The 26,626-nt window shown below is 39.3% G+C and overlaps 1 protein-coding gene across 1 annotated transcript in view; it reads left to right on the top strand.

Annotated features, from left to right (window-relative positions):
* The window catches only part of AHRR (aryl hydrocarbon receptor repressor), an 86,665-nt gene that overhangs the window by 5,783 nt on the left and 54,256 nt on the right, over positions 1–26,626 (top strand). The window contains exons 2-3 of the mRNA XM_031589104.2: positions 10,808–10,879; positions 18,682–18,863. Coding sequence (XP_031444964.2) covers positions 10,818–10,879; positions 18,682–18,863 — 244 coding nt within the window. The 5' untranslated portion in view covers positions 10,808–10,817. The remainder of the gene's footprint in view (positions 1–10,807; positions 10,880–18,681; positions 18,864–26,626) is intronic.

Raw genomic sequence — 26,626 nt, 5'->3', positions numbered from 1 at the left:
AATTAAATTTACACCTTTTAAAATATCTAAAAATATATTACAATAAATTAATGAGCACGTAGAAAATACTTCTGCTGGAGATATTGATGACAGCAAATTTGTCTATATTGATTACTTGAAAGTAGTAACAGATATAAATAGTATTAGAGGATGAAGTTGTACTGCAGAGAATTTCAAAATGTATTTAAGCATATATTTTTTTTCCCTGTGAATATGTATCTCTAAAACTGGAAAAGTATTTGCAACAGAAAGTGCCACAAAGTGCCAGCAATCTAACAGAGAAAGGCAGGTATGTTCAGAGATGTGTGAAAGAGAATAAGAGCAGATATGTTATACTGATAACAAAAGAGAAACACATGTTCCTGGAGAGGAAATCATGCACTTATACACTTACATATCCATAGTTAAGGACCTGCAGTGAATTTGAGTATGTATCTGGACCGTGGTGCCTATTACTCTCTTGCTATAGCAGACCAAACTAGCAAGCCTTTCAACCAGTATAACTTGTTCAGCTACTTTTATAATAATAATAAAAGAAAAAAAAAAAAGAAAAAAAAAAAGAAAAAAAGAGCTACATCCGTTTTTATTTTGACTTTTGTCTTCAGAATTTATATCTCAAAGAACTGGAACTTCTGAGTTTTCATTCTGATTTTCGTGTACTTCATTAAACAAAAGGCAGAACTGAGCAAAATCTTGATGACTCAAATGTCAGCCTGGCTATCCGTGTGTATGTCTAAACTCTGACCTGCTTCTTTCAAATGCTTCACTGTTTTTAACACTTCGCAAGGTGTTTTAAAAGACTGAATTGCAGCCGTAACAATAGTAGTGATGCCAGTTTAAGCATCAAGCTAATACAATTCACTCAGTTCTAGGAGAAAATACTTCGTGTTTCATTTCAACTTTTCTCTGCACTCCCTTTTTCTGTATTCAGGTTTGATAAAAACACTTTCTTTTTCCTTCCTGAAAGTTCAAGGCTTTTTTTCTTTCCTACAAATCTTCATGTATCTAAGCTCTTTTGAACCTCTATTGCATGGTGCTTGGCACTTCATCCTCTGCTTCTTCTTTTGTTAGACTGAATGACTGAGAAGGAGGAACAAAGAACAGCAAATCCAGGAAAAGAATGGGATTGCATCTCCCCAACATGCTGATGTTACATCGAGGTTTATAAGTCATCTTTCTCCCTGCTCTCACGCTCCTACACACGCACGTTTCATAATAACTTTATAATGATAAAGATGTCACATTTTGTCAGCATTAGGTCCAGTCCACTTCTGCTTCTTCTCCTGGGGACCTTCCACTATGCTTTTTCTTCCTGTGTCACAGGAGCTCCCTTGAGTTTGGGCAGTGCTCTTTTCTGAGTCTGGGATGCTCTTTTTTGTTTCCACACTGTATCTTTGTCTACAGCCAAATTCAGGTTTTGAGCTGTCCTGTATTCTGACTTCTGTGCTGTGCTGGAGTGCAACTAAAGCCTCTAAGAAGTGCTTTATGAAAAGGAAGGGAGGAGTCAGAGAAATTAGAGTATCATTATGGTGTATGGAAGTTTTCTCTGAAGGACCTGGGAATAGATCTTGGCCCACTGGCAAGAAGAATCATCAGCTTTTTGGCTCCTTTTAGACTCTCTGATTTTGATAAACGGTCCTTTCCTGATTAAAATGCCATTTAAAACAGTGCAATTTTGGCTTTACAGTAGGAAACTCCTAAGAATAGTTCCCAGCATTGCTCCTTGTTTCACCTGGTCAGTAGTCAGTCTGTACGTAGCCTTCCTTTCTACAGCTCAGTGTTTCCCATTGTACTGTTAATATTTGCTCCCAAATTCCACCATGCTGCTAGTATGGCCAGGCTGCACAACATAAATAGCCTTATAAAAGATAATTTTTCATTTATTTCAAAGAGAACCCTAAAACCCAGGCTTACAGAGTCTGACAAAATGACAAGCAAGGGGTTAAAATAGATGTCTGGGAAAGGAACACCAAGAAAAATGGTAAACTTACAGAAGAGTTTGGAGGACTGACATAGCTTCAGAGTTCATGGCTTGCAACTTGTGACTAGTTCAGCATGGAATCATCGAATGATTTGGGTTGGAAGGGACCTTTAAGATCATCTAGTTTCAACCCTCCTACTATAGGCAGTGACACATCCCAGTAGACCAGATTGCTCAAAGTATGTGTCTCATTGACTCCAGCACAGTGGCATGTGTGTGCTGGAACACGTACCACCTTATGGGTGAATAGGAGAGTGGGCATGAGGAAAAACAGTGCAAAAAACAGCCAACTTAGGGCCACGTGTGCCTGTTGTCATGGTTCCCATTCAAAGCGATGCTGTTGTTAGCTTGTATGGAGCTCTGTGTTGTCAGTCTAAGGTTACCCTGAGAACTTGAGCTAGCCCTAGTTTAAAGACGGCTAAAATGAGGTTCTGCTGCACTACACATTCATGGCAGAAATATTTCACTGACCTACCTTACTGGTCTTGGTCAAATTTGCTCTGGAAATGATAGATATGCTTTCACTGCATCTGCTTTTCTGTTTCCACCAAACATAACAGAGGGATGGAGATTTCAAAGATACTGTATACCTGAGAGTTTAGAGGTTAAAAAATGGTACATTAATATTCCTACTAGGGGCAAGACTGCAATGTGAGATCGAGTGTGTTGTTAATCATGAAATAATCTGTATGGATCAGACAATATCCTAAATGCCCCAGCTGTAACAAAATTGTTCATTGCTGCTCGTACCTTATTATGCCAAGGGTATTTCAGCTCCTGTGGCAACCCAGTATACTCCTCTGATGCCTTGTGGCAAGGACAAATGGAGGACCTGATAGAAAGAGGCAACACTAGCTGTGTAGGATTACTGTACCAGACATATACTCAATATGACTTTTTGTGTGTGCTTTTAAGTGCATTACAGCCCGTACTCTTCCTGAAGTAGCGGAATGCATGTTTGAAGATCTAAAAACAGCACAATTTTTAAAACCACTTAAAAAAATGCATCAAAGCTTTTTTAAAAAAAGTTAACATTTTACATCCTCGTATCTCAAAAAAGGCAAATTAGGAAATATGAGAGTTAAAGGAGGTGTGAATTTTCACCTATGGGGGCGCACACTACACTTAACCTCAGACTGTCTTATGATCTCAAGTCATCTCTTTTGCAGAACACCTGCCTCCATGATGAATGTTGGTTGGTGAGGTGGAAGTTCAATATTTTGCTCTTGTTATCCTCATTCGCCTCATGGTCCCCGCGCCATAGTACATATAATTCAAATCCTGTTCTGAACACAGTGCTGTTAATTCTGTCACAGCCTTTCCTGTGATAGTTGCAACTAAAATAGCTAAGTACATCAAAACCACTGAATTGCAATCTGTAATAATGCCAAGACGTATGGTCCTATTAGCAGATAAATCTGAAAGATGTATATCCATTTACTCAATTCCAGGCCTTGAGGACCTGATTTTTCAGAAAACACAGTCCTTTGTGTTCTTCTGCTCAGAGCACAGTCCTCACTGCCTTCAGCTGCAGCACTGAGCGCTCATTGCTTTTAGAAATGAGACCAGGCTTCCAGAAAATGAGGATTGACGCCTCTTCAATAATTGGGTTTAGTCATGTGCCCAGCATGGGGCAGACAGCACACCCTGCCCATTCCTGCTGTGTGGAGCAGGGGTCTGCTCTGTGTGCTGGTGATGCCCTCCTCGTTCATGTGCACTTGATATATTTTCAGTGCTTTTCTCTGGGCTGCGTGAGCACACCGGGAAGGGAGGAACAGTGAGAGGGAAAGCCTGGCTCTGCCTGTGCTGTGCCAAGGGGACACACATAAAGAGCATGAGGATGGGAATGACTGTAGGAGGAATGGGAGTGACGTGTGCTGGGCTCAGACAGAAGCTATAGATAACTGTCAGACTGCAAGATGCCTCCCGAATGCACACAAACTATTTGTCTTCAGAAGCTTGTAGTCAAATATGTATGCATTTTCTTTGAAGGAAATTGAAAAGAGATTTTATGTATACTATGACAGATGACATTTGCTGTGCTGTAAGCTCAATGTATGATCTGTAGTACTTGCACAACATTCTCAGGTGTTAACATAGCTTTCTATTAGTGAACTTACATTTGTAACAGCTTCTCAGATTTGTGAATTAACCTTCTTACTCTTTCACTAGAGTGGAGACTGAGGCAGAAGAGTAGATTTTAGGGCCAGAAAGAGCCACCGTGATCAGCTGTTTCAGTCTCCTGTCTAACACAGACTATCAGACATCCTTAAACAAATACTTCACCACAAAGGGCTAATAGTTTTCTTAAGGAAAAAAAAAAAATTGATTAGAAAAATTGCTTGGGTATGGAGAGTTCTCTACAGCCCTGGGTAAATTATTTTAATAGTTATCCACATTTATTTATAATTTGAATTTAATTAGCCTCAAATTCTGAAAATTGGATCTTGCTACAATTAGCTTGATCTCTGTCACGAAATGTTTGTTTCTTACGTAATCTATTTGCTTATTGTGAGGAAGTCCTCTATTGCTGTTCTTCGTGACAACTCAAGCAGTGTTTGCTCCCAGACACTGATTGCAAGGTTCTTTTCTCAGCGATCAGTCATTTTTGTGACTCTCCATTTCTCTTAAAGTATGGCTGCTTCAACTGGACACAGTATTGCATGGTATTTGTACAGATAATATATCCAAAGGCCATTGTCTTATAACATGTGACAGTTAGTCAGAAGCAGTGCGTTTGGCAAAAATGTGCTAATCACAATTAATTTAGCGACAGTTCTACTCTGCCTGTCATACGGGTTTCAAAACCTGCCCCTCAGGCAAGTTTCCATCACCAGCCTGCCTAATTTTTTGCCTGCTGATCTACTGGGATCCATACCAGTGCACCTGAAGGACTGTTCCAGGTTACTTCAGAATTTTTGCTTGTGCAGAGATTCCCTCTGATTACCAGACATCATTTCTTTCCTGTGCAAGTGGACTCTCTTTGGAGATCTCCAGAATCCACGGGCCTGGGCATTCTGCTCTGAGTGGCCCTGCTGGAGTAGGGCTGGGATCTGATGGGCCCAGAGGGCTCTGCCTGCCTCAGCCATGCTGTGAGTCTGCTCTTGTGGAGCTTTTTGGAGTGGGTCTGGAGGAAGCCATGAAGATGCTCAGAGGGCTGAAGCACCTCTCTCCTATGAAGACTGGTTGAGAGAGCTGGGCCTGTTCAGTCTGGAGAAAAGAAGTCTCCAGGGAGACCTCACTGCAGCCTTTCAATATATAAAGGACACTTAAAACCAGGAGGGAAATCAACTTTTTACATGTGTGGATAGTGATGGGACAAGGCTTTCCAGATCTTCACTGGGTGGTTATTCCTGCTGCTTGAATGCAAACCAGCGCCAACTACTTTGAGTTCTTAAGAAGATAGTAATGAAATAAAGCAAGCTAGTTTCCTAGCTAATTTAAAATATAACTCCCATATTCAGTATCCTCTTGATCATGTATCAGCAGGTCTGTAGTTGCCACAGCAGCTCCTGTACTCTTGATGAGCTGTTGCGAGTGAAAGTCTTTAGGCAGAGCTGCTGCTCCCAGGTAGCAGGAAGCTCTGTGGATGAGCACGAGGTGCTGTGGATGAGCATGAGGCCCTGCAGCAGCTGCTGCTCCCTCTTGGCTCTTGAAGTCACTCTGCGGTTGTGTGGTGAAACAGGGATAAGCACAACTTCCCTGTTCCCAGGCTGTCTCTTCCAAACCTGCGCTTCTGCCCTGTGGTCTGTGTAGCCCTCTCATGTACTTTGTACATTGAGTACATAGTGTAGTATCACATTCAGACCAGGAAATGATTCATAACATCTAATGAAAGGAGAGGCCATTAGATAATGTAACCTTTTACAGCTACCTTTTTTTTTTTTTTTTTTTTCCTGAGTATGCCTGCATACAGCCCACATACTTGTATTTCACTTAAGAAGATAACCTCTATTTGGGTGAACTGTTTGTTGTAGGAAGGCATCTAGTGGTGATTTCAAGGCAGCAGGGGATGGAGAATCCATTAAATGATTTGTACCTTGCTCCTGTATTTAAATATGAGGTTACAGACTATTGCCTTATTTCTTATTTGGATATATCCGGCTTCAGCTTCTATTTATAAGTGCTTGCTATATTCTAAACTAAAACAATTCAGCACTGATGTCTTCCCCAGGAAAGAAAATACTTCACTTCTTATTCTAATCACCAAATTCTTTTTGGTATGTAAGCAGGCTGAATTTGTTCTATGCAAGGCAGTTTTTTCAGCCTGCAAGTATATTTTGTAGCTTCTTTCCTTGCACTTTCCCATTTTTGACAATATTTGAAAAACACTTCCATGGGAACTGTATGCACTGTTCCAGCAGCAGTCTCATCATATCTGTAAGCAGAGGTAAAATCACTTCACTTGGATCAGCCACTGCGCTAGCTGCCCTTGCAGCAGCTTTTTCCTGAGAGTTCAGGATATATAGACTGTAATCATTTTTTTTTGTACCTTGATCTGTAATTCCTTTCACAAGTCACTGCCATTTCAGGATGCAGTCCCCCGTCAGCAGCAATGACTTGCATTCCCAGTTCTGAGATGTGTTTGGCTGTATTAAAAAACAATGGAGATACACAGAAACAGACTACTTAAGTGCTGTCTTAAGTGTTTTTTAATGCTTAAGTCCACTCTTCTGAATTTTTATAACTGCAGATTTTAGCAGTGATGGCTTTTCATTGAACCTTTGTGCCTGTAAGGTCTTTATAAAAACCTTTTTGTTTATCAGTGGTTTGTCAGTGATTACTCTTTTCTGTATCTATCATTCAGTGTATTCTTTATCTACTTATATTGTGCTCCACAACTAAATTGTAAATTCCTGCATCAGACAGATTCGGTTACTTCTCAGTAAGTTTCCCTCCGAAGAGCCTGATATTCTATAGAACTCAACTAAGTGATGTTATTTGGCTTTCTTATCAACTTTTCAGATATTTTTTTTCTTGGGATAGATGTCAGTCTCATCACCTGTTGGTAAGCTGGATGTTTCACTTCTCTAATATTGCTATACGCAGCCATCTTTCAGTCCTCTGGATTCCTCAGTGTTCAGAGATTGATTACAACTTAATGCCATCACCAATTAAAAGCATCGGATGAAAGCAATGACTGATCATGGCCCAAATGTACTCTTCTCCAGCCTAGCTATTTGGTTCCTTTCACTCCTAGCTCTCCTGCTCCTGGAGCTCCTCAGTTGTGCAAGTTCGTCTCCTGTTGCTGTGGAGCAGAAGGTTGGGGCTGTGGCTTCTCCTTCTTCCTCTCTCAGACATGGGTGGAGCACGTGAGGGCTCTTAAGTATTGTAAAGACAGAAAGAGAAAAGGAAGAGAAAGGAAAGCGCATGACTGCACTGAGCAGCTGAGTGTTGCCCCCTTCCAGACTTCTCCTGTTTCTCACTATCAGGCTGCTGTGCTCTGGTGGAGATGCGCTGTGCTGCTCCAGTGGTGAAGTGAAGAGCTCCCAAGCCATCAGAAGAGGACACAGTCTAGGCAGGACTATGAATACATGTTCTTCCTCTGCTTTTGGAAGCAACTAGTCTATCACTCTGCAGCTCAACTTCCAAGTGCTGTTTTCAGCCATATTCAGCCATACAATCATATGATCCTAGGATTTTTAGGACTCTTAGCCACGAACCTTCTGAGCTGGTCTTTATTCCAGTGCATTCATTCTCAAATTCATCTGCATACCACTATTGTCATTACTGGTATGTACATATCTGGGACGAAAGTGCTCAGGTGCTGAGGCTGTGCTTCGTGCCATGTTGCTGTGGTAACCCCTTGTCCTAATTTTGGGGAGAGATCCTATAGAAAGCCTGAAGAACGCATAGTTTGTTCTTATTTGATTCTCCATGTTTTCAGAAAGTAGAGACTAGAGTTATATCTGTCAAATATATTTAACTTCGCTCCATCTAGTAAGTTCTGTTCATAACATTCATCAAAAAACTTGTGTTATCTTTTCTCTTTAGTCTTGCAACACATGAATTTTCCTTTGGACTTTTATCCTTCTCAACCACTGCTTTACACTTCATGAATTCTAGTTTACATTGCTTGTTATTTATTTCCTGTTTTTCAGTTGTTTACATACTTGAGGTCATTTTAATTTATTTCTAGTTGCTGTCAGATATTACCAACTGACCAGAGTGGGTTTTAAAACAAAATTGTCCTTTGGGAAAATTGAATAAAGTATTAACTTTCAGTTTTCAGTTGAATTATGGTGTCCAAGTCTTCCTCCTCCTTTTAATTTTACTCATAAAGGCAAGGGAAGGGAAGTCTAGCATGTGACACTGTTTTGAAACATGGACTATGACTCATAGATTCATGTTACGAACGGGAAGGACTCAAAACACAGTAATATCACAATGTAAAGAAAATATCTTTTAATGTAAGGTCTCACAAGAAACTACAGCAATTCTCTCAGCATCTTTGCACCATTTCAGCTTCCCACTGGAGCAGAAAACCCACCAGTGTAGACAAGCTTATTACAATTGGCAGATTGTTGCAGAAGATAGGAGTTTGAAAAAGCTTAACCTAACTACATCTTTGGAGGTGATTAGAATATTTTATGTAAGCAAAACCTGCTGAATATACTTACCTTCCTAACTTGCAGCAGTACTTATTGCACTTCATCCAGTCCTTAATAGATCTGGTGAGACAGTTGACATATCTGATTTTAGATGAACTTATTGTAGCAGTTTTCTGTGTTTTAGAAGAATTCTATACTTGTTACTGCACCAAGTGGAGAATGACTTGGTGTTACCAGTGTCAGCTGTAATTAGGAGAGGGCAGCTACTGACCCATTTGTTTGCTATCTCTACTTGGCAGTATTTTAGAGCAAATTCTAGAGGCAAGTGCAATTAATGGCCAAAGTTAGTTGTGTAGTGAAGTAAAAATGAAATGTAGATTTAGATAATGATGACAAAGTGTCTCGATAGTCTTCTGCTAATAAAACAACTGAATTTTCAGATGAAGGAAGTACAGTAGGCCTAATTTATCTGACTTTAGTGAAGGATGCTGTGCTGCTGAGGACTAGTACAAGAATTGAAAGGTTGGTGGAAGGAACTGAATCAATAACACACACTGGAAGGAAGATGACTGAGCAGAAGGGAAGCTTCCAGCATTATTCCTCAACTATCAGTTTGTAGGCAATCTCATTTTTACTACAGCATTTTATATAAAACCAGGAGTGTAATAGTAACCTCAGTTGCTCGCACCGTCAATACAGAAGTGTACACCGTTCTCATGTAATAAAAACCAATTGCAGATTAATTGTATGAACGAGATGGCCAGGCACTTGCAGACTGAAACTTAGGTTTCCTTCACAAACTGTACATGAACTTGGTAGAAGTTATGCATGAAGACAGAGAACTGTGCATGATGTGGCCATAGTGTGACAGCGAGCTATGAGTGGCTATGAAAAAGGAGAATGCTGTCAAACTAATACCAAGTGAGATAGCTCCCATAAAGAACTAGTAGTTTGTTAATACATATGTGTATATATGCATTATGGATATGTATGAACTACAGGTAGGCTTAATTAATATGCTGTACGTGATTCTGTTTATTCATGTTTTGGACAGATTAATTGAAATAGTAAAGGAAAAGGATTCTAAGATGATGGCGAGAATAAGGAGTTTGTAACACGAGAGGGGAATGAAACAGTCTGGGTTGTCCTAGAATAGAAAAAATGAAGGCTGGCTGAAGACATGACTGATATTTAAAAATATGCCAATGAGTAAACACAATGGAGGAGGAAGAGCTATTTAAACTAAAAGACAATGTTGGCAGAAGAACAAATGGGCATAAAATGACCATGAACAAATTTAATCTGGAAAGCAAAAGGTTTTTAGTTATCAGAAAACTGTCTTTCAATGAAAAAGAAAACTCCTCTAAGTAGTTTTTTAAAGGAGGTTCAGTATGCTCACGATTTGCTTTATATGACATAGGTATCTTCAATAGCATGGGATTTGATTCAGTGAATAGAAGATTCCCCTGATTTCTCGTCTTGCACAAAGCAGCACATACTCTTGAGATATATTAATCTCTCAGGCAATGCGCAGCCGTTGTTAAACAGTATCCAGCGAGACTAAAATACTCCTTCAGACAGAAAACCAAGAGACTTTGCTTTCGGCTAAACTCCAAAAGATTTGAACAGACTGAACACAAAGACTTGTTTTAGGCCTTGCAATGTCTGACATACCCAAGCAGAGCAACAGTTTTGTCTAAAAGTTGTCACCTCCTGGTCTTAGCGCTAACCACAGCGCTGTGTGCTGCTTCTTGAGCTGCCAACACATATGCTCTCAGTCTCTAAAAATGAGGGTGTGAGGACCTGGACAAATGCTAATTTGAATAATTGCTTCCTACTTACCACAGTTTCAGTAATAGAAGACAATATTCCTGTGTATTTAAAAAGCTGTGAAATCCTCCCTGCAAAAGATGATGAGTAGTATTATTCATTCTTATTTGCTTAGCTCAATCTAAAAATGAGCCTAGAGGGAAAAAAACATATTTTTGCATATCGAGTAAACAGGATGTATTTTTATACCATGTATAGTAAGCTTAATTTGAAAAAATGAAAATTGAATATAAACATCAATATTCTAATAACATTAAGGTAGGAAATTGGAATAAGCCCTATGCTTCTATCTTAACTAATGCCAGTGTTCTTTTTAGTGTTGTTGAATGCCACACTCAGGCAACAAACATTTTTTCAGCTGAACTTTCTTGGTGCTGTCATTTTATACAGTGGTACGAAACGCAGAAATCTCTGAACTAAGACACCTATTCCTTTTCTTTTTCAGCATCAAAACAATGATTCCTCCGGGGGAATGCCTCTATGCTGGGAGGAAAAGGAGGAAACCCATTCAGAAACAGTTAAGTATCACATTGATCAGGAGGCAGTTGCACCTCCCTCCAGATATGCGTGCTAGAAATAAGGTAGGATGAATCCAATCCTCCCATACTCTGCTGTCCCAGGAGAGACCTAAGATCTTTTGTCATGGTGAGAAACCCAGGCTGGAGGCTGGCTCCAGACAGCGTCTTGTACCATTGCTCTTATTCCAAAGACTTTGCAGAATTGTTATTATGCCACAATGCTTTCAGTCATATGGTCTGATTTTTGGGTGGTCTTGTGTGGAGCCAGAAGTTGGATTCAGTGATCCTTATGGGTCCCTTCCAATTCAGTGTATTCTATGATTCTTCTACTCCAGAGAGGATGCTGTGCATGGGTCAGACTGTTCTTACCCACTGCTAGTTGATGACCCAGAAGGAGTCCAGTGGCTGTGGTGCACACCACAGCATGCTACATAGCATAGTGCTGTGAGGAGTGATAGGAGCAGCAATTGTTTGTAGGCAGAAGATATTGGTGGATTAATTGTCAGCTGGGCAGTTGGCTGGGGGGAGTGGCTGCTACCTCTGTGTGTCTGTGTTCCCTGTCTCTTGCTCAAGGAGCCTCTGGGGAAGCTGTGTGCTGAGTGGCACCAGTGTGCTGGTATGTCCCCCCTTCCCCCTTTCTTGGCTTTGCCTGGCTTGGGGCATCACTACAACTAGTAGATGTAAGTCTGGAAAGTGGGTCAGTTCAGCCAACTGAAAAAGCGGACTGGTGACTCACGTTTTGCATAAAGAGGGCATCATTTTTGAGCCACTATTTACCACAAAATCACTTTTATTCAAAGAAAAAATGAGAAGAATTGTATGTGTGAAGGCAAAGCAGAAAAAAGAAACACAACAGGAAGAAAAAGATACTTGAAATGCAGGGAAAAAAAAGTTATCATTCAAATGCAAAATGATTTTGTCATAAACTACTTGAAAACAAGGTCTTTTGATATAATTATCTGACATCTTCTGTGTTATATTTGATTACATAGTTATGAAACACAGTCATAGTGTGTTAAAATTATGAACTGGCGTTGATGGTCTTTGCAATTTAAGGCTGAAAAGTTAATTAAAACAGATTTCTCTATTTGCATTTTCTCAGAGCTCCAAATATAACTCACTTGGCTTAAAATTGTATATTTTGGTCTAAAGTCAAAAGGGAGTTTCTCTGAAAGTTTGGGTGAAATCTGTTCATTTTGTTTGGATTTTGGGTAGTATTTGCACGTGAACCACTTGTTGCCTCTTAAAAAGATACATATCTATATTTAATGTAAAATGTATCAGAGGTGACGATTTCAATAGGCAAAGATAATGAATGGAGTGTTCTTCCTGCGGTGCCAGAGTATTAGATCCAAAATGTATGTGACATTTTTGCAGTAGTATGCATACAGCTTCTTTATTCCTACATGAGCTATGGAACTGCGCCAGTACATGAAATTTACCTCTGTGCGGAACTGTTTATGTATCATAGCTTTTGTGAGAAAGGAATGAGAGTCGCAGTTGCTTTGAGAAATGTTAAGCTTCATGTTCGGAGTGTGTATGTTGGCTAGAAGAGCTTCTCTCTGAGATGTCTTCCAGACAAATCAGTAACTAAGAAAGCCGCTTGCCATCTATGGATGGAAATGTCCTCAGAAGCCCATTAGGGAATTTTGCCTTCAAAAACATCAAAGTAGCAAGTACCTTGAAAATAGCTCTGCTGTGAGATTGCAGTGCAGGTACCTGAACATACCTATCCACTCAGACATAGATAACTTTGATGGAGAAACTTGGTTTTTGTTAAAATAAAGGGAATCAAATGCTTTGAGTTTCTAGAATACTTAGCTCCCGCACTGGAGACTACCCCCTATTTTCTGTGGATAATTACTTTTTGCTTGCTGAGGATGATTTCTCACTTCCTAGCAACACTGGTCTTTTCCTCAAACCATATCTGTTTGTGGGCTTGGTCTCTGGTAAGCCTTTCCTCATTCACAGTCTTTCTAACATTGCTCTAAAGAGGCTCGGAATGCCTATGACTTTACAGAGTCCATGGCTCCTCTAAGGGTCTGTGTCCTTCAGTCCTAACAGATCTTACTGATGTTTCAGGACTGTGAGATATCCTTTCTGTTATGTAGCCTTAAATTTTTTATCTCGAATTTGGAGGGGTATACATTATTGAACAGTACATTTAATGATTTTAATGCATGTTGTGCTGTTTTTGTTATAACATTTTTTGTCTTGTTTGATAGCATAGCACATTTTTCTCTATACCCTTATTCTACTTTTCTTCTTTTTGTTCTGATAATGAATCACAGTAGATACAGCCACCTTTCCAAGGGGGTTGTTCAGCCTGAAAACCTAATTTTTCAGAGAAAATAAGTTGATGGGAATTCTTTGTCCAGTCCAAACTATTATTTGTCTCTTTATCATCCTGATGTCCTCTAGAAATTTAACTTTCTCTTGACAGTTCTGGGCTCCCCAGTTCAAAAAAGACAGGGATATCCTGGACAGAGTCCAGTGGGACCACAAAGATGAGTAACAGCCTGGAGCTCTTAATCTGTACAAGGGAAGGCTAAGAGACCCATGGCCCTTTAGTCTGGAGAAGGGAAGGCTGAGAGAGTATCTCATCACTTTTTATAAATATCTAAAGTGTGGGAGTCAAATGGATGGGGCCAGGTTGTTTTCAGGTGTAGCAATAGAACAAGGGGCACTGAGCAGAAGCTGTAGCACAGGAAGTTCCATGCTGATCCAAGGAAGAACTTCTTTATCATGAGGGTGACAGAGCAGTGGTACAGGCTGCCCAGATAAGCTAGTAGTCTCCTTCCCTAAAGGCCTGGATGCCTACCTTGGCAATCTGCTGTAGGGAACCTGCTTTAGCAAGGGGTTAGACTTCATGACTCCCAGAGGTCCCTTCCAACCCTGACAATTCTGTGATTCTTTGAAGTGAGATAAGTGCTCATCTGAGCAGGATATGTGGATTTCTCTAGGAATTTTTGGCCTTTTATAGGGCAGAATTCAGAAAATCAGAGGTTCAGTGTTCCCCTCTGCAGAACAGTTGGTACTTTAACATCTTCCCAATATACGTGCATCCCAGGAAGCTCACTCTCTGCTCCTCTGTTAACATTTTGTGATCAGGCTATCAAACCAGCTGATGATCCTGCAGCTGGCTTTTAATTGGAGATATCACAGAATGACAGTGCCCATTTTTGCAGGCATAGAACATTGGAAATTGCATTCTGAAGTAACTGTACAGAACAATGAGAAAAATATATGAAAAAGCTCCATGGGAGAATGAAGAGAGCCATTTGACTATGAAAAAATGAGTAGAAAATTTGTATTACTGGGAAGAGCTACTATATTTTGTCTTCTTCTCCACCTGAAAGTAGGAGAGACCATCTTTGATAGTTTGCCATTCTTCAGACAGTGCATCAGGTTTAAGTTCTACCTTCACCCATATAAATATATAACAAATCCTAGCTGTTCTCCTTTGACCATGGAAAGCTTGCAAACAAGTCCCATTATATGTAGTCTGCACTAAAGGATTTTGGCATTTATGGAACCAGATCAAACACCTGGAAGTCAGGGTGAATGAAAATTTTCCATCAGATATGTTTTTCATCCAGAAAACTGGAGTTTTGAGTAAAGGAAATATTTTCTACTAAGTGTTTACTTCCTGTGGAAATCTAATATTTTGCTAGTAATTCAAGCATCTGAAAAATAAGGAGATCTTGTTTTTAACCTCAGACTAAAAGCATTGCACTGAAATTAATACCCATACTAGCAATGCTTGGGCAGTGCTTCAGGACAGTTACTGTTTGAAAGCTACATCCACTTCATCTCAAACCCTGGCAACTTGTAAAACTCTCCCTCTACAAAACATTTCTTGTAATGTTTTACAGCTCTTTAAAGGCAAACTCAGCTGCCTTCGCTCTGAGTGTATCTTTAACTGCTCCAAACTGCCCAGTTCAGTCAGAACTGTATCAGTGCCAGGGTAAACAGAGATCTTAGGAGCAGCTCTCATTTCAAGGCCCTCTGTGGCATAGCCTTTCCTCTTACTTGGTATCACACTATCCAACCTCTCATCTTCTCTGTTGATGTAATGTCTTCATGACCAAGAGTTCTGCTTTCTCCTCTCCTTGCTGTGAAGGCTTAGCAGAGGCATATCATTGAAAAGGTGCCTTTTCCTCCAAACAGCTTCCTCTCAGTTCTTTTCATTCATAGAGATGGTCAGCATCTGCACATGTGTGGTTAGCACTGGGGCTCAGCTCCAGTGGGTTCTGGTCAATGTGTTGGTGAAAACCATTTGCTTTGTGCTCTATCTCATGGTCTCTCTTCCCTTTCTCTTCTTACTGAAAGCCTCCTGTCCTATCAGGTGGTTAGATTTTCTCAGCTGAGATCATCAGTGTGTTTCACACTTGAGCATACTTGGACAAATTCTTCAGAGTGAACTTTTTCTTGAAAGATGTGGACTGCCTCAATGGGCAGCAGGTATGGCTTGGAGAGAAGGAGAAGACACAGCACTTAGTGTACAAATCTGTGGTGCAGGAAATTCCCCTGCAAGCTTACCAAACTGGTTTACAACAGTGGCAACCTGTGGGTCTTGGGCAAACTGAGGCACTGAAGCACAAACAGCTCAATGTCTTATGTACCAACAACAGAGAAAATGTCTGTGTGCCAGCTCCTGCACTCACTTCCAGGGACTGCTTGTATGGTCCCGTGCAGGAATGCATCCTTGTTAGTGTAGAGCAGAATTTGGATGGTTGTGTTCAAGAAGCAAAGAAAGAAATGCTGGCTTTACTGTTTTAGGTACAAGTGCCACTTTATTGTAATAGGATTGTATGAAAAGCAAAGTGAAAAAGGCATGGAGTGAATGCTGTGTCTCTATTAAGACCTGATTTATGTAGTTTGAAAATCAGTTTTTACGTAAGCACGACAAGCATGGCTACTTTCAGCTTCTTTCAGCTACTTTCAAGTGAGGGCTAGAATTTCCATTTGCCTCAAAACAACTCCTTGAAGAATCTTCCTGCCTGTTTTCCTTGAAGGATAGCTAAGGGAGCTTTTCCATGGAGCTTGCATTGTTTTAAATCTTATCCACTTGGCGCCTAATTACCATTTGCATCAAACTCACATTTGTTTCGATTTACTCACTTACTGAATCATTTCCTTGAGTTTTCAGGAAGACTCCATTCTCTTGCAGTCTTTTTACATCATTCCCTGTAACTTCCAGAAAATGGTTACTTTGCTCGGTACAGATGTAGCCCATGCATTTGCCATACATCTCTGATTAGAGCAGTTGTGAGTTTACGTGACAAATAGGCTTTAACAATTTCTATACCATATCAGTCTTGAACATTTTTACATTTTGAGCTCCTCAGTCTAATTTTCCTTATTGGATTTTTTTTTTTTTTCTGTGCTAGATTGTTTCCTTACTTTGATTGGTTTGTCAGATGTAAAGGGCAAATAATAATATCCTATGTTCCTAAACTTCTACTTAACTTGAGTCGTTGCTTTCCAGAGGTCAGATGTCATTTTGATGTTGTGAGAATGGCTGAGTGTCAGGGTTTACTTCAAAAAAATTAGTACCCGCTATGTACAAAGAGTGGGTTTGTTAAAAACAATTTATTATTGTATTATTTGTTGGATGTTTGCTCTTTCTCATAGAGAAAAGTCATTTATTGATCCCCAATCACGAAAATCTCCCCCACGTCTCTGAAAGTACTTGTGTTGCTGAAAGGCCACATACAAATTTGGATAATTTTGAATGAAAAAGTGAGATTTACATTTTCACTGACACCTGTCTTGAACGGTTTTTCACTCATTCTATCTGTCGATGTTGTTGTGTTAAATTGAAGTGAAGGCTTGCAAAGGTAGCAATTTTTTTTTTTTTCAAATCTGATTTGATTTAAGAGGTTTTCACTTAGCAGCAAAGCCAGCAATCACATGTAAGAGACATCGATCTTTTTTTACTAATTCCTAAACATAGTATTTATTTCCAAACTCTTCACAATTCTAAATTATGATTGCATTTATAAAAAGGGAACATTCCAATTATGTTGTAATTTAACCCTTTGAGCACCTTGTGAAATAGTAATGTTCAAAATTAAAATTATAGTTGAAAAATCTAGTCAATGTATGGAGTTGAAAATGCATCAGAAAATAGCTACAAGTGACCTGATGTACTCTGATTCTCCACTGGAGCTCTATCGAAGCTAGATAAGATTATGATCCTTGCATTTAGTTTGGTGAAACTGCTAAAACACACATATTTTCCTTGTCTATCATTTTCCAAACTTGATATAATTTTTGCCCTCGTTTCCCTGTTGATCTTTCTCTATATGTCTCTTCTGGAGAAAAGGTTTCAGGATGAATGTAGCAATGTACTGCAACATCAGCTAGGACTGGTGTTATGAGAGTGAGTGTACACAGTACTGAGTGCCCTGGTCAAAATCAAGTTCAGCTGCAGTCCTGGGCTGCTGTACACCCTCAGGTCATGGATTTGTTCAATTTACATCTCCAGTGGCTTATTTTTGGATAAAGAACTTGACCACTGCTGGGCCCAGCAATGGCTGTCTGCTGTGGATAACAACTTTCTCAACCTTGCCACAAATGCCTTGGTACTTTGGTGTGGAACACTCCCTATTGTTGTGCTGGTCACCCCAAAAGGTTGTGAGATAGGTGCAAAAGAGGCTGCTCAGAGAAGAAGCTGTGGGTGCCCCATTCCTGGAGATGCTCAAGCTCGGGCTGGATGGGGCTGTGGCAGACTGCACTGGTGGGGGGCAGCCTTGCCCATGGCAAGGAGTGGGGCTGGGACAACTTTAAGGTTTCTTCTAACCCCAAACATTCTATGATTCTGTGATTCCATGGTTCCGTGATTCTGTGATTCTATGATAAGATTCACTGTTTTGCGTGTACAATTTTAATCTGCCTCCTTTTTCACTGTTGATAGATTTCACCTTGAACATCTTTGCAATAGGTTTTCTGTGGAATCTGTTCCACACTGGGGTGCCTAATGGAGTTGGAGTAGGAGTGTTCAGTTTTGAAATCTGAATAATACTATTCTATATTATATATATACATAATTATACATTATCTATATTATATATAAATAATATATTCTATATTATGTTTTGAGAGGAGTATCAATGTTCTCAAGAGAGAAACCAAAATTTTACCTTTGTTATTAGTGATACAGAAAGGTAAATTTGAGGATGTTCACAAGATGTTTGAGTTTGGCAAAATGATGTCTCTTCATGTTGCTTCCCATATTGTTTTAATCATATCTGAAGAAAGGCTCATTTCTTAATTATCTCCTGACCTACAAGTTAATTCTGAGCCATTAAACGGAAGGCACTGAGATGCTTTGAATGAATACACTGGGTATTGAATGGGTTCATGCATTAGTCATGGTAATTTTCCTTTACTGTACTGTACTGTAATTTGTACAACACAGATGAAGAATCATTTTTCCTGGTGTTCCCTAAGACACAAAGGTAGCATCTATTCCTCTAAGGTCACTGTTCTCTAAGACACAAAGGTAGCATCTATTCCTCTAAGGTCACAGGGCCCTATCTAAGAGATACCATCTCTTCGTCCGTTTTCCACCGGACAGATATGAGAAAAGAGGCCAATGCCCATGTCTTTGTGCAATGCAAAATGGTAAATTTCAGAGTATTCTTTAAGCAGAAGATAAAAACTTAACAAATTTGCATAGGAGCTGATTAACTACGCCTGTTATCAGCTGATGGCAAAAAGCATCTCAGTCTATGGTTGCACTACTTGGAGGTAAAACAGGTAATCGAAAACGTGACTCTCTTCTCCACCACAGAAGGCCTGCAGCTGGAAATGAAAAATCAAATCCTTCAAAGAGGCACAGGGACCGCCTAAACGCAGAACTAGACCATCTGGCCAGCCTCCTGCCTTTCCCACCCGACATAATATCCAAGCTGGACAAGCTGTCTGTGCTGCGCCTTAGTGTCAGCTACCTGCGAGTCAAAAGTTTCTTTCAAGGTAGGTCTTCTCAAGATAGCAGGATCCCTTTAAAACTCTCCCTCTTATTTATGACTGCTTTCTATTAATCGTGAGTAAAATTAAAATGTGGTGTTACACTGGTAAAGTAAGAAAAGAAAGATCTAACCTCTATTATTGAACATACTTCTTTTGCATATGAGATATTGCTTTGGAAATGTTGTGCATTTCCTCCTATGCTTTTTGTGTGGTTTTTACCAAATAATGTTTACCCTTGCTCTTCCTCAGTGCACTGTAGGAAACGGGAAAACATGGCCGTAAAATCCTTAAATCTGCAAAGAGGCTTGGGGTAAATGTAAAGTTGTAATACCTGTAGCTATGTTGTGCTCCCTTTTTGAGGCTATTATTGTTGTTTGCAATGTCTGTTTAAACAAACATGAAAGTAAAGCAACTAAAGTACCACCTGTATTTACTGTAAGCCCAACAGGAAATAGGCTTGCTTGAAAGGTCAGAGGAATCACTTTCATTTGGGATACTTGTGATCTAAAGTTCTAAATGTTGACTAAAGCTGTAATAGGCTACGCTTTGTTTTTGTAGCTGTCTGGCACACCATACAATGAAAGCCAAATGTGCATGTTCAGATGTACATAATAAGAATTCTTCCAAATCTGCACACAGTTTTCATTTCTTCTGTTACTGCAGCACTCACAGTAGCAAAATCTGGATTAGGGATACAGCAATGAAAATCCTCTCAATAATTGTTAAATAAAAGAAAAGCAAGAGCCTTTTTGGTAGAGTATAACCAACCAAAATTTAAAGGTGGACTGTGGAGACAAACAGTACTTTTTTTTTAATGTTATTTTCATTTGCTACTCTTTCCTACTCTTTCCTCATCTATTCCTTACTATATAGAATGTATACAAAGGATCCCTATTCTTTTTATTATTTTTTTATTTTTTTACTGAAGAATGTTATTTATTTGTTGGCCTCTTGCTCTTTTTACTTTTTAATATAAAAATAATGCCAGATTGCACGATATCTTGCAAGCTGATATCATGTTACAGATGGTGGTGATGTTATTGATAGCAGGAGCCTCCCATGTTAACAGCAGCAGCTGGCTGCCCAGCCTCTGTCATCTGGGAGTTTACAGAGTGCCTCTGTTTCCCTTTGAACTCATACCTGGGTGTCACTGCCCCTTCTTCTCAGCCGTGTTTTCATTTCCCATGGATTCATAAGGAAGAAGCTGTCTTCAGCTACCTTTACTTCTCTTCTGCCAGAGTTTCTAAGACAGACTGTCCTCTTTTTTTAAAGTGATGGGATAAAAGTAAGACAAGTAAAACCAGTCTTCATTGCTTTGAAATGTTCCGTGTTTCAAGAAATTTCATTTAATTTAATCCTCAAATTGTCTAATTGGACACATAGTTTGTGTTCCCTTCATTCTTATTTTTAAATGTTTGCATTGTGAAACTAAGGTTACAGAAAGCATTGTTTATAGTAAAGGAAGGAAACTACATGCCATTTTAAGATAGAGAGCAGGCCAGGGTGGAGGTTCAGGAGTGAAGGAGAGGTGAGCTCCTGAAACAGAGCTGGAAAAGAAATGGATGTTGATGTCTGCTAAGAGCAAGAGTGCAGCCTTGGCTCAGTGTCACTCTGTGATCTACTTTTTCATGGTTGTGTTGTGGAGAAACAGGGCAGAGCAGGATTTTTTAACCAAACTTTTGTAAGAGGTCATCTAAAAAAGCAAACAAAGATTATCCCCAGTGCTTGGCTCTTTGTTGTGATGAAAAAGCATAGAGGAGCAGGAATGGTTTATTTGTGGCTTTTAAAATCTAAGGATGGTACTAAGTTGAGAGTTGTTATAAACGCTGTGAGGATAGAGAACAGACCAATGGTACGTAGAGATGTTATAACATTGGATAAATGCATATATGTATATCTCTGGAAAAATGGATCTCGAAAATCTGTACTAATTCACTCAGGGACAATTAATCCAAAGGAACTGGTGTTTGGCAGAAGAGAGTAACCTGGAAAATAGAACATAAAAACAATAATCGAGGAAGGATAGTGGTCAGCAAATTGTTCCATGCTTGTAATATGATATGTTGACATAAACAAGAAAGCCAAGTGTGGATTTTGGTCTGTTTGCCCAGAGGCAGCATGTCGCTAAACAGGAAGGTTATAATCCCTCTCTGCATGAGACCAGCATGACTCCATCTGGAATACAGCTTTTTATTGTGGGCATCTCCTGGTCACAAGGGCATTAGTACACATAAAGGGGTTTGGAATAAACACAGGCAAAAAGTGACTGAAAAGCTGGATGGACAGAAAAAAGAGTAAAGTTAGCTTGAATACGTAGAATTTATATCCTGTGACTGGTTATCTTCAAGGGGGAGAAGGGTGATCTGTAAGAAGAGAAGGAATTGGTAAGGGCATTTTAGAGTGGCGCGATGAAAGACCTGAGAAATGATGATGAGCATGTTGAAATTTGGTTCGAGTATCCAGTAAAACATATCTGTGACAAGTTCTGTTCAGCTATCCAATATTCCTAAAGTCGGTGTAGTGGAGATTCAGGAGATCCACAATTGTAGTCACAATTTCATATGTAGGCATGTTCATCTTTCATTTAGAATCCTGCTCTTCGAATTTGAAGGAAGTGAATCTTAAATTCCATGTTCTTAAAAAGTATTTGTAAGAATGCTGTTTGCAGTTAAAAAAACAACAACAAAACGTAACACTTGAGCTATTTGACACGAAAGTTCACATAGAACATTGATGTTCAACCTATAACTGTTCAGCAACTCCTGTGATAATTATTATTGCAGACCTTCAACAGTCCCAGCAGTTTCCAGACGTACTCATTGACTTGCCACTAGGTGTCCTTTCAGTAGCTATGCTGGAATCCTCCCTGTGCAGCATAAATGTTTCAATTTGTAGAGATCAATAATAGCCAATCAGGGGTCATGGAGTGACCTCACCATATTGATTTTGCTTTTCAGACAATTAGGAATCAGGAGACAGCAAACACTCACGAGTCATCTGTTCTCTTCTTGGTGACCATTACAGGTTAATAACTTGAAGCCAGTTCATTTTAGTTAAGTTATGCAAGCGAAAATTCTGGCTCCTTTCCGAAATTTGAATCTGGTTCTTAACACAGATTTTCCTAGTAGTCAATTTAACAGTCACTGTGGTGGATTCCCTCTCTCATTCTTAGAAACATTTTCATTTGGCTCTGTCTTCTTGGCTTACAGTACTCAGATCTCTGTAATCAGTTGGCAGTGGCACTATTAATAGTCCCACTCCCCCAAGCTATACACATTTAGTCATTTTGCATTTTCCTGATAAGCACTTCAGAATGGCTTGAAGCCATAACCTTAAAATCTCACCAGATCTCTCGTATAACGCAGCACGGATCTGAACCAGTGCTTAGACTGAGAGGCATCAGCAGCTACAGGAAGCTGTGCTGGTCATTGGCCTGACAAAAATTTGTCTTGGCTGGGGCTGCTGTGGGAATGGAGTGGCACTTAATGTCTGTGATCATCTGAGCTTGCTGGACTTCTGACTTGGACATACTGCATCCTGGTTAAACGTATTCTGCCTTCCTTTACCAATCTTGGTGATAAACCCTTCAGTAGCTCTTATTTCTCAAATTTTCCTGTGGTGGAAAAATGGTGGTCTTGTTCCACTTTAAGACTGGCTCTCTTTTTGTTTAAATTGTTTCCTTCTAATACAGCTTTTAATTTTGCAAATCAGTATAGAAAGAATAGCACCTTGTTCTTCTAACATCTCAAGTCTGTTCTAAGAGCAGTTACCTTAGGCTTACGAGTAAGGAAAATACAGTGTAGGTAGACCAATAGGCAAAATAAGAATACAATTAGAATCATTCTATGATTCTATGCATTAGAACTGGAATTCAAAGTTTCAGATTTTTTTCAGTTCTTAGTGTAACCAATTTTATATTGGTGTTCCACTCAAACTCTCCTTCAGCATACCACTGAACGGAATCATAGAATTGTTTGAGTTGTAAGGGACCTTTAATGGCCACCTAGTCCCATTCCCCTGCAGTGTACAGGGATATCTGCAGCTTGTTCACCTTGCTCAGAGCCCTGTTCTGTCTGACCTTGATTATCTTCAGGGTTGAGGCATCCACTACCTCTCTGGGCAACCTGTGCCAGTACCTCATTGCCTATATTGTAAAAAACTTTTTTCTTAATGTTAATACTTCTAACCATAAGCATTTCTAACAAATGATAGCTAATGTTGGTGAGTGCAGCCTTAGATGGTAAAAGTATGGACCTAAATAGGGGTGATTCTTTGGATATTCAAGAGGTGGGGACATTTTAAATAGTTTGCTGCATAATTTAGATAAATTTAATCCAGTAGTTTACTTTATTTTGTCCATCTGAACATTTTATGCATGTGTTTTGCCTGTTGATACGCACATACACATATGCTAATAGATAATAATGCACACAGACAAAAACAGTGGCATCTCAACAAATATCTCCCATTATTTTTACTTTCTGTGTTTATTTACTTCCAGGATTCAGTGCCTTCTTTGTGTTTATTTACTTCCAGACTTCATTTCATTGTGAAATATAAAAATTGACAAATTTATTGATGACTAAATAAGAAACAAAGAGTCCTGAATTAACTTTGAGAGTAAAAGTGTTTAAAGTTTCAGTAAATTTTACATTCAAATTGTAAACCAAATCTATCCAAAATACTGGCAATCAAGCATAGGGTCATTTTGTTTGACCTCCCTCATTTTGAAGTGATATATCATTTTAAAGTGAATTGTAATAGGCTGTGAGAAATTTGTCAGTAATGTTAGCTCATTTGCTTCTGTGTAAAATTTCAGATTTTAGGAAATAGGCCTGGAAGAGACTATCCTCAATGAAGAATCAACTGTGTGTCTGAGAGATACCTGTGTACCATTTTATGAATCTGCAATCCCAGTGATCTCCAGCAGTCTGGATATCTCCCACTGCAGTTGAGCCCTCTTTTTTTCAGAAGAACAATTTCCTTCCTTCCTTCCTTCCTTCCTTCCTTCCTTCCTTCCTTCCTTCCTTCCTTCCTACCTTCCTACCTTCCTATCTTCTTACTTTCCTTTCTTTTTCCCTCAAGACCTACATTTGGTTTAATCATTTTGGTTGTTCTGCTTTTATCTTTTTTTCAAAATTAGTCCGGGACACCATGAAAAATGCATCCTACCATATTTCAGGAAATGATTGATAACTTTCCTAAGATTATGTGTTCTTGTGTAAGTTTGGCCCTCTTTACAATAAGATTCTTCATTTTACTTATGAAGATACTGTGTGGCAGTAGGAATTGCCATTTTGAAGTTGTGAAGATATGTAATATCTATTGTTCTTTCATCCCATCCACATGTGCTTTTATAAAGAGTAATTAATTTGGTGTAACTCAGCAACAAATCTTTGGCAGATTTGTTGATCTCTACTTCTTCTTCTACTTTTTTCAAGCTTTTACTGATAGGCTGTTGGATATATTTTCCTAGTGTTTTTCTAAGGATTGAAGCTTGGCTTACTAGAGATTGTTGTGGCCCTAATATTCTTTGCTTCCTTCTTCCCATGCTTCCTAAAGATAAGCTCCATGTTTATCCTTTTCTAGTCTTTCTACATTTTCCCTTTTTATCATGATTTCTCATAAATTTACAGCTAACATTTCTGAGAATGCTCTGCTCATTTACAGAATGTGCTGCAAATTTGCTAGACATGATCAACTTGCAAGCACTCTCATCCATCAAGGTGCTAACCTTGTTGCTAATACTAGCAGTATCTGCTTGACCTTTAGTGATGGAAGCAGAACAGGCAGTAAACACACAAAACTTTTTATGCATTATCTACTACTGAGCAGTTGTCTGAGTTTCTAGTTCTGAGTAGCAGAAACCTCTTCCCAGTCTTTTTGTATCATTTAAGAACTTCCAGCATGCTTTTTATAACCTCACCTTTCTTGGCTTTCAGGCATTGGCTTTTCTGTTTGTCTTCTTATATGACCATGCTCTATTTTATTCCTTTTAAAATATATTTTATGAGCTTCTAATCCTTGAAGAACTCAGGATTTTAATATGGTCTTTTACTGTATTTCCTATTCTTCACTAATGCTGACATACTTCATACTTCCCTACATTCTAGTCTGTTGAAAGACCTTCGCACTTAGTTTTCTTAGGTATCTGACCTATGAGATTCTACCTTCCATTTCTCCAGGTATACCTACGTGTTTCATCTCCAGAGCTGGTGTCTTCGTTTTGCAGGGTTTTTTTTTATTTTTGCTGCTGTAAGAGTCTTGGGTCTAGGATTTCCTAGTCCCTTTCACCAAGATGCCCTCTTGGCTTCTTACCTGTTTCTCTCTTTCAATACAGTCTTTTTTTAAGATTTTTTTTTTTTTTTTTCCAGATCTGTGTGGTTTCTGTCTTTCTTCTGACTTAACATTATATTACCAGGTCATTTCCTTTTACTCATTTATATGTTTGGTGTGATCCAATTCCCAATGATGTTTATCTCTAATGGAAATTGGATTTATTCCTTTTAAGAAGAAAGCAACAAAGGATTCCTCCCAGCTGGCCTGATTTTCAGTATCCTCAATTACTTGCAATTTCTTCCAGCTTTCATCTCTTCCTCCTGTATCTATTTCTTACTACGTTTATTTGGATTCCTTAGGTTTATTAATTAGATTCTTTACATCAGGCTGTCCTAAGAGCAGACCATAAGGCTCTACATTATTGTAGCATGTAAACACTTACTGCAACAGTCCTCAATCCATTGCTGGCAAATATACTTCTGATGAGATGTGTGTGACTCCAGTAACACAAAGAAAGTTATAAAAGTAAAACTTCAGATGGGTAGGGAAGCAAAGAAGGATCTGGCTTTCAGTGCATTATCCACACAGTAATACTATTCAGCACTACTTTATGAGTGCTGCTTGGCTGAATGAAAGCTGCTCTTTTGAAGATCCACTGCTAAGCAAGGAGAGGGATTATCAGGCTTCCAGTTTCTTTCCATTGTCCCTCATTAGTGTTTCTGTTTCTTCTAGAAGTGTTTTGTTTTGTTTTGTTTTTCCAAAATCAAGCTTTGTTCTTTTGGTATGCTTTATAGATTTTACTTTGTATCACCATGGAAGATTCTTCTGTAACAAGATTTAAATGGTTTTGAAGTTAAGCTCATAAGTTAGAGTGCATTGCTAAAATTATCGCCCATACTGGATACATTTCTTGTGGAAAAAAAATTCTTTATTAGCTAGCTGGAGTAGCCCAAAGCAGTCTCTTAAATGTAGAATTGTAGTCTTAGTGAATCTCAGAATCACAGCAAGGCTGAGGCTGGCCATGAGCCCTCTCGAACTATCTGGCCCTCTGCTCCAGCAGGGTGTCCAAGCTCATGTTTAGGTGGCTTTTGGAACTCCCTAAGGAGGAAACTCTGCAGTTTCTGGGCAGCCTTTGATTTCATCCACATGGCATAGAATTGCTTCCTGGTGTTCAGATGCAACCTCCCATGTTCCAGTTTGTGTCCATTGCCTCTGTTCCTGACGCTGGGCACTGCTGAAGAGTGCAGTTCACTGTCTTTTCACCCTCCCTTCAGATATATATACATGCTGATAAGATCCCCTCATAAGCCTCCTCTTCTCTAGACCAAAGACTTCCATCTCTCTCAGCCTTTTATCATACAAGAGATGCTCCAGTCTCTGGACTGTGGCCATTCACTGGACTTTTCTGGTCTTTTGTACTGGATATACTTAGAACAGATGCAGTAAAAGAATGAAAGACCTGAAATTTAAAGAAATGTAATAGGAGA

The sequence above is a fragment of the Phasianus colchicus genome, chromosome 3 (genome assembly GCF_987193195.1).
Source record: "Phasianus colchicus chromosome 3, bPhaCol1.hap1.1, whole genome shotgun sequence".
NCBI lineage: Eukaryota > Metazoa > Chordata > Aves > Galliformes > Phasianidae > Phasianus > Phasianus colchicus.
This window is presented reverse-complemented; position numbering and strand designations above follow the sequence as displayed.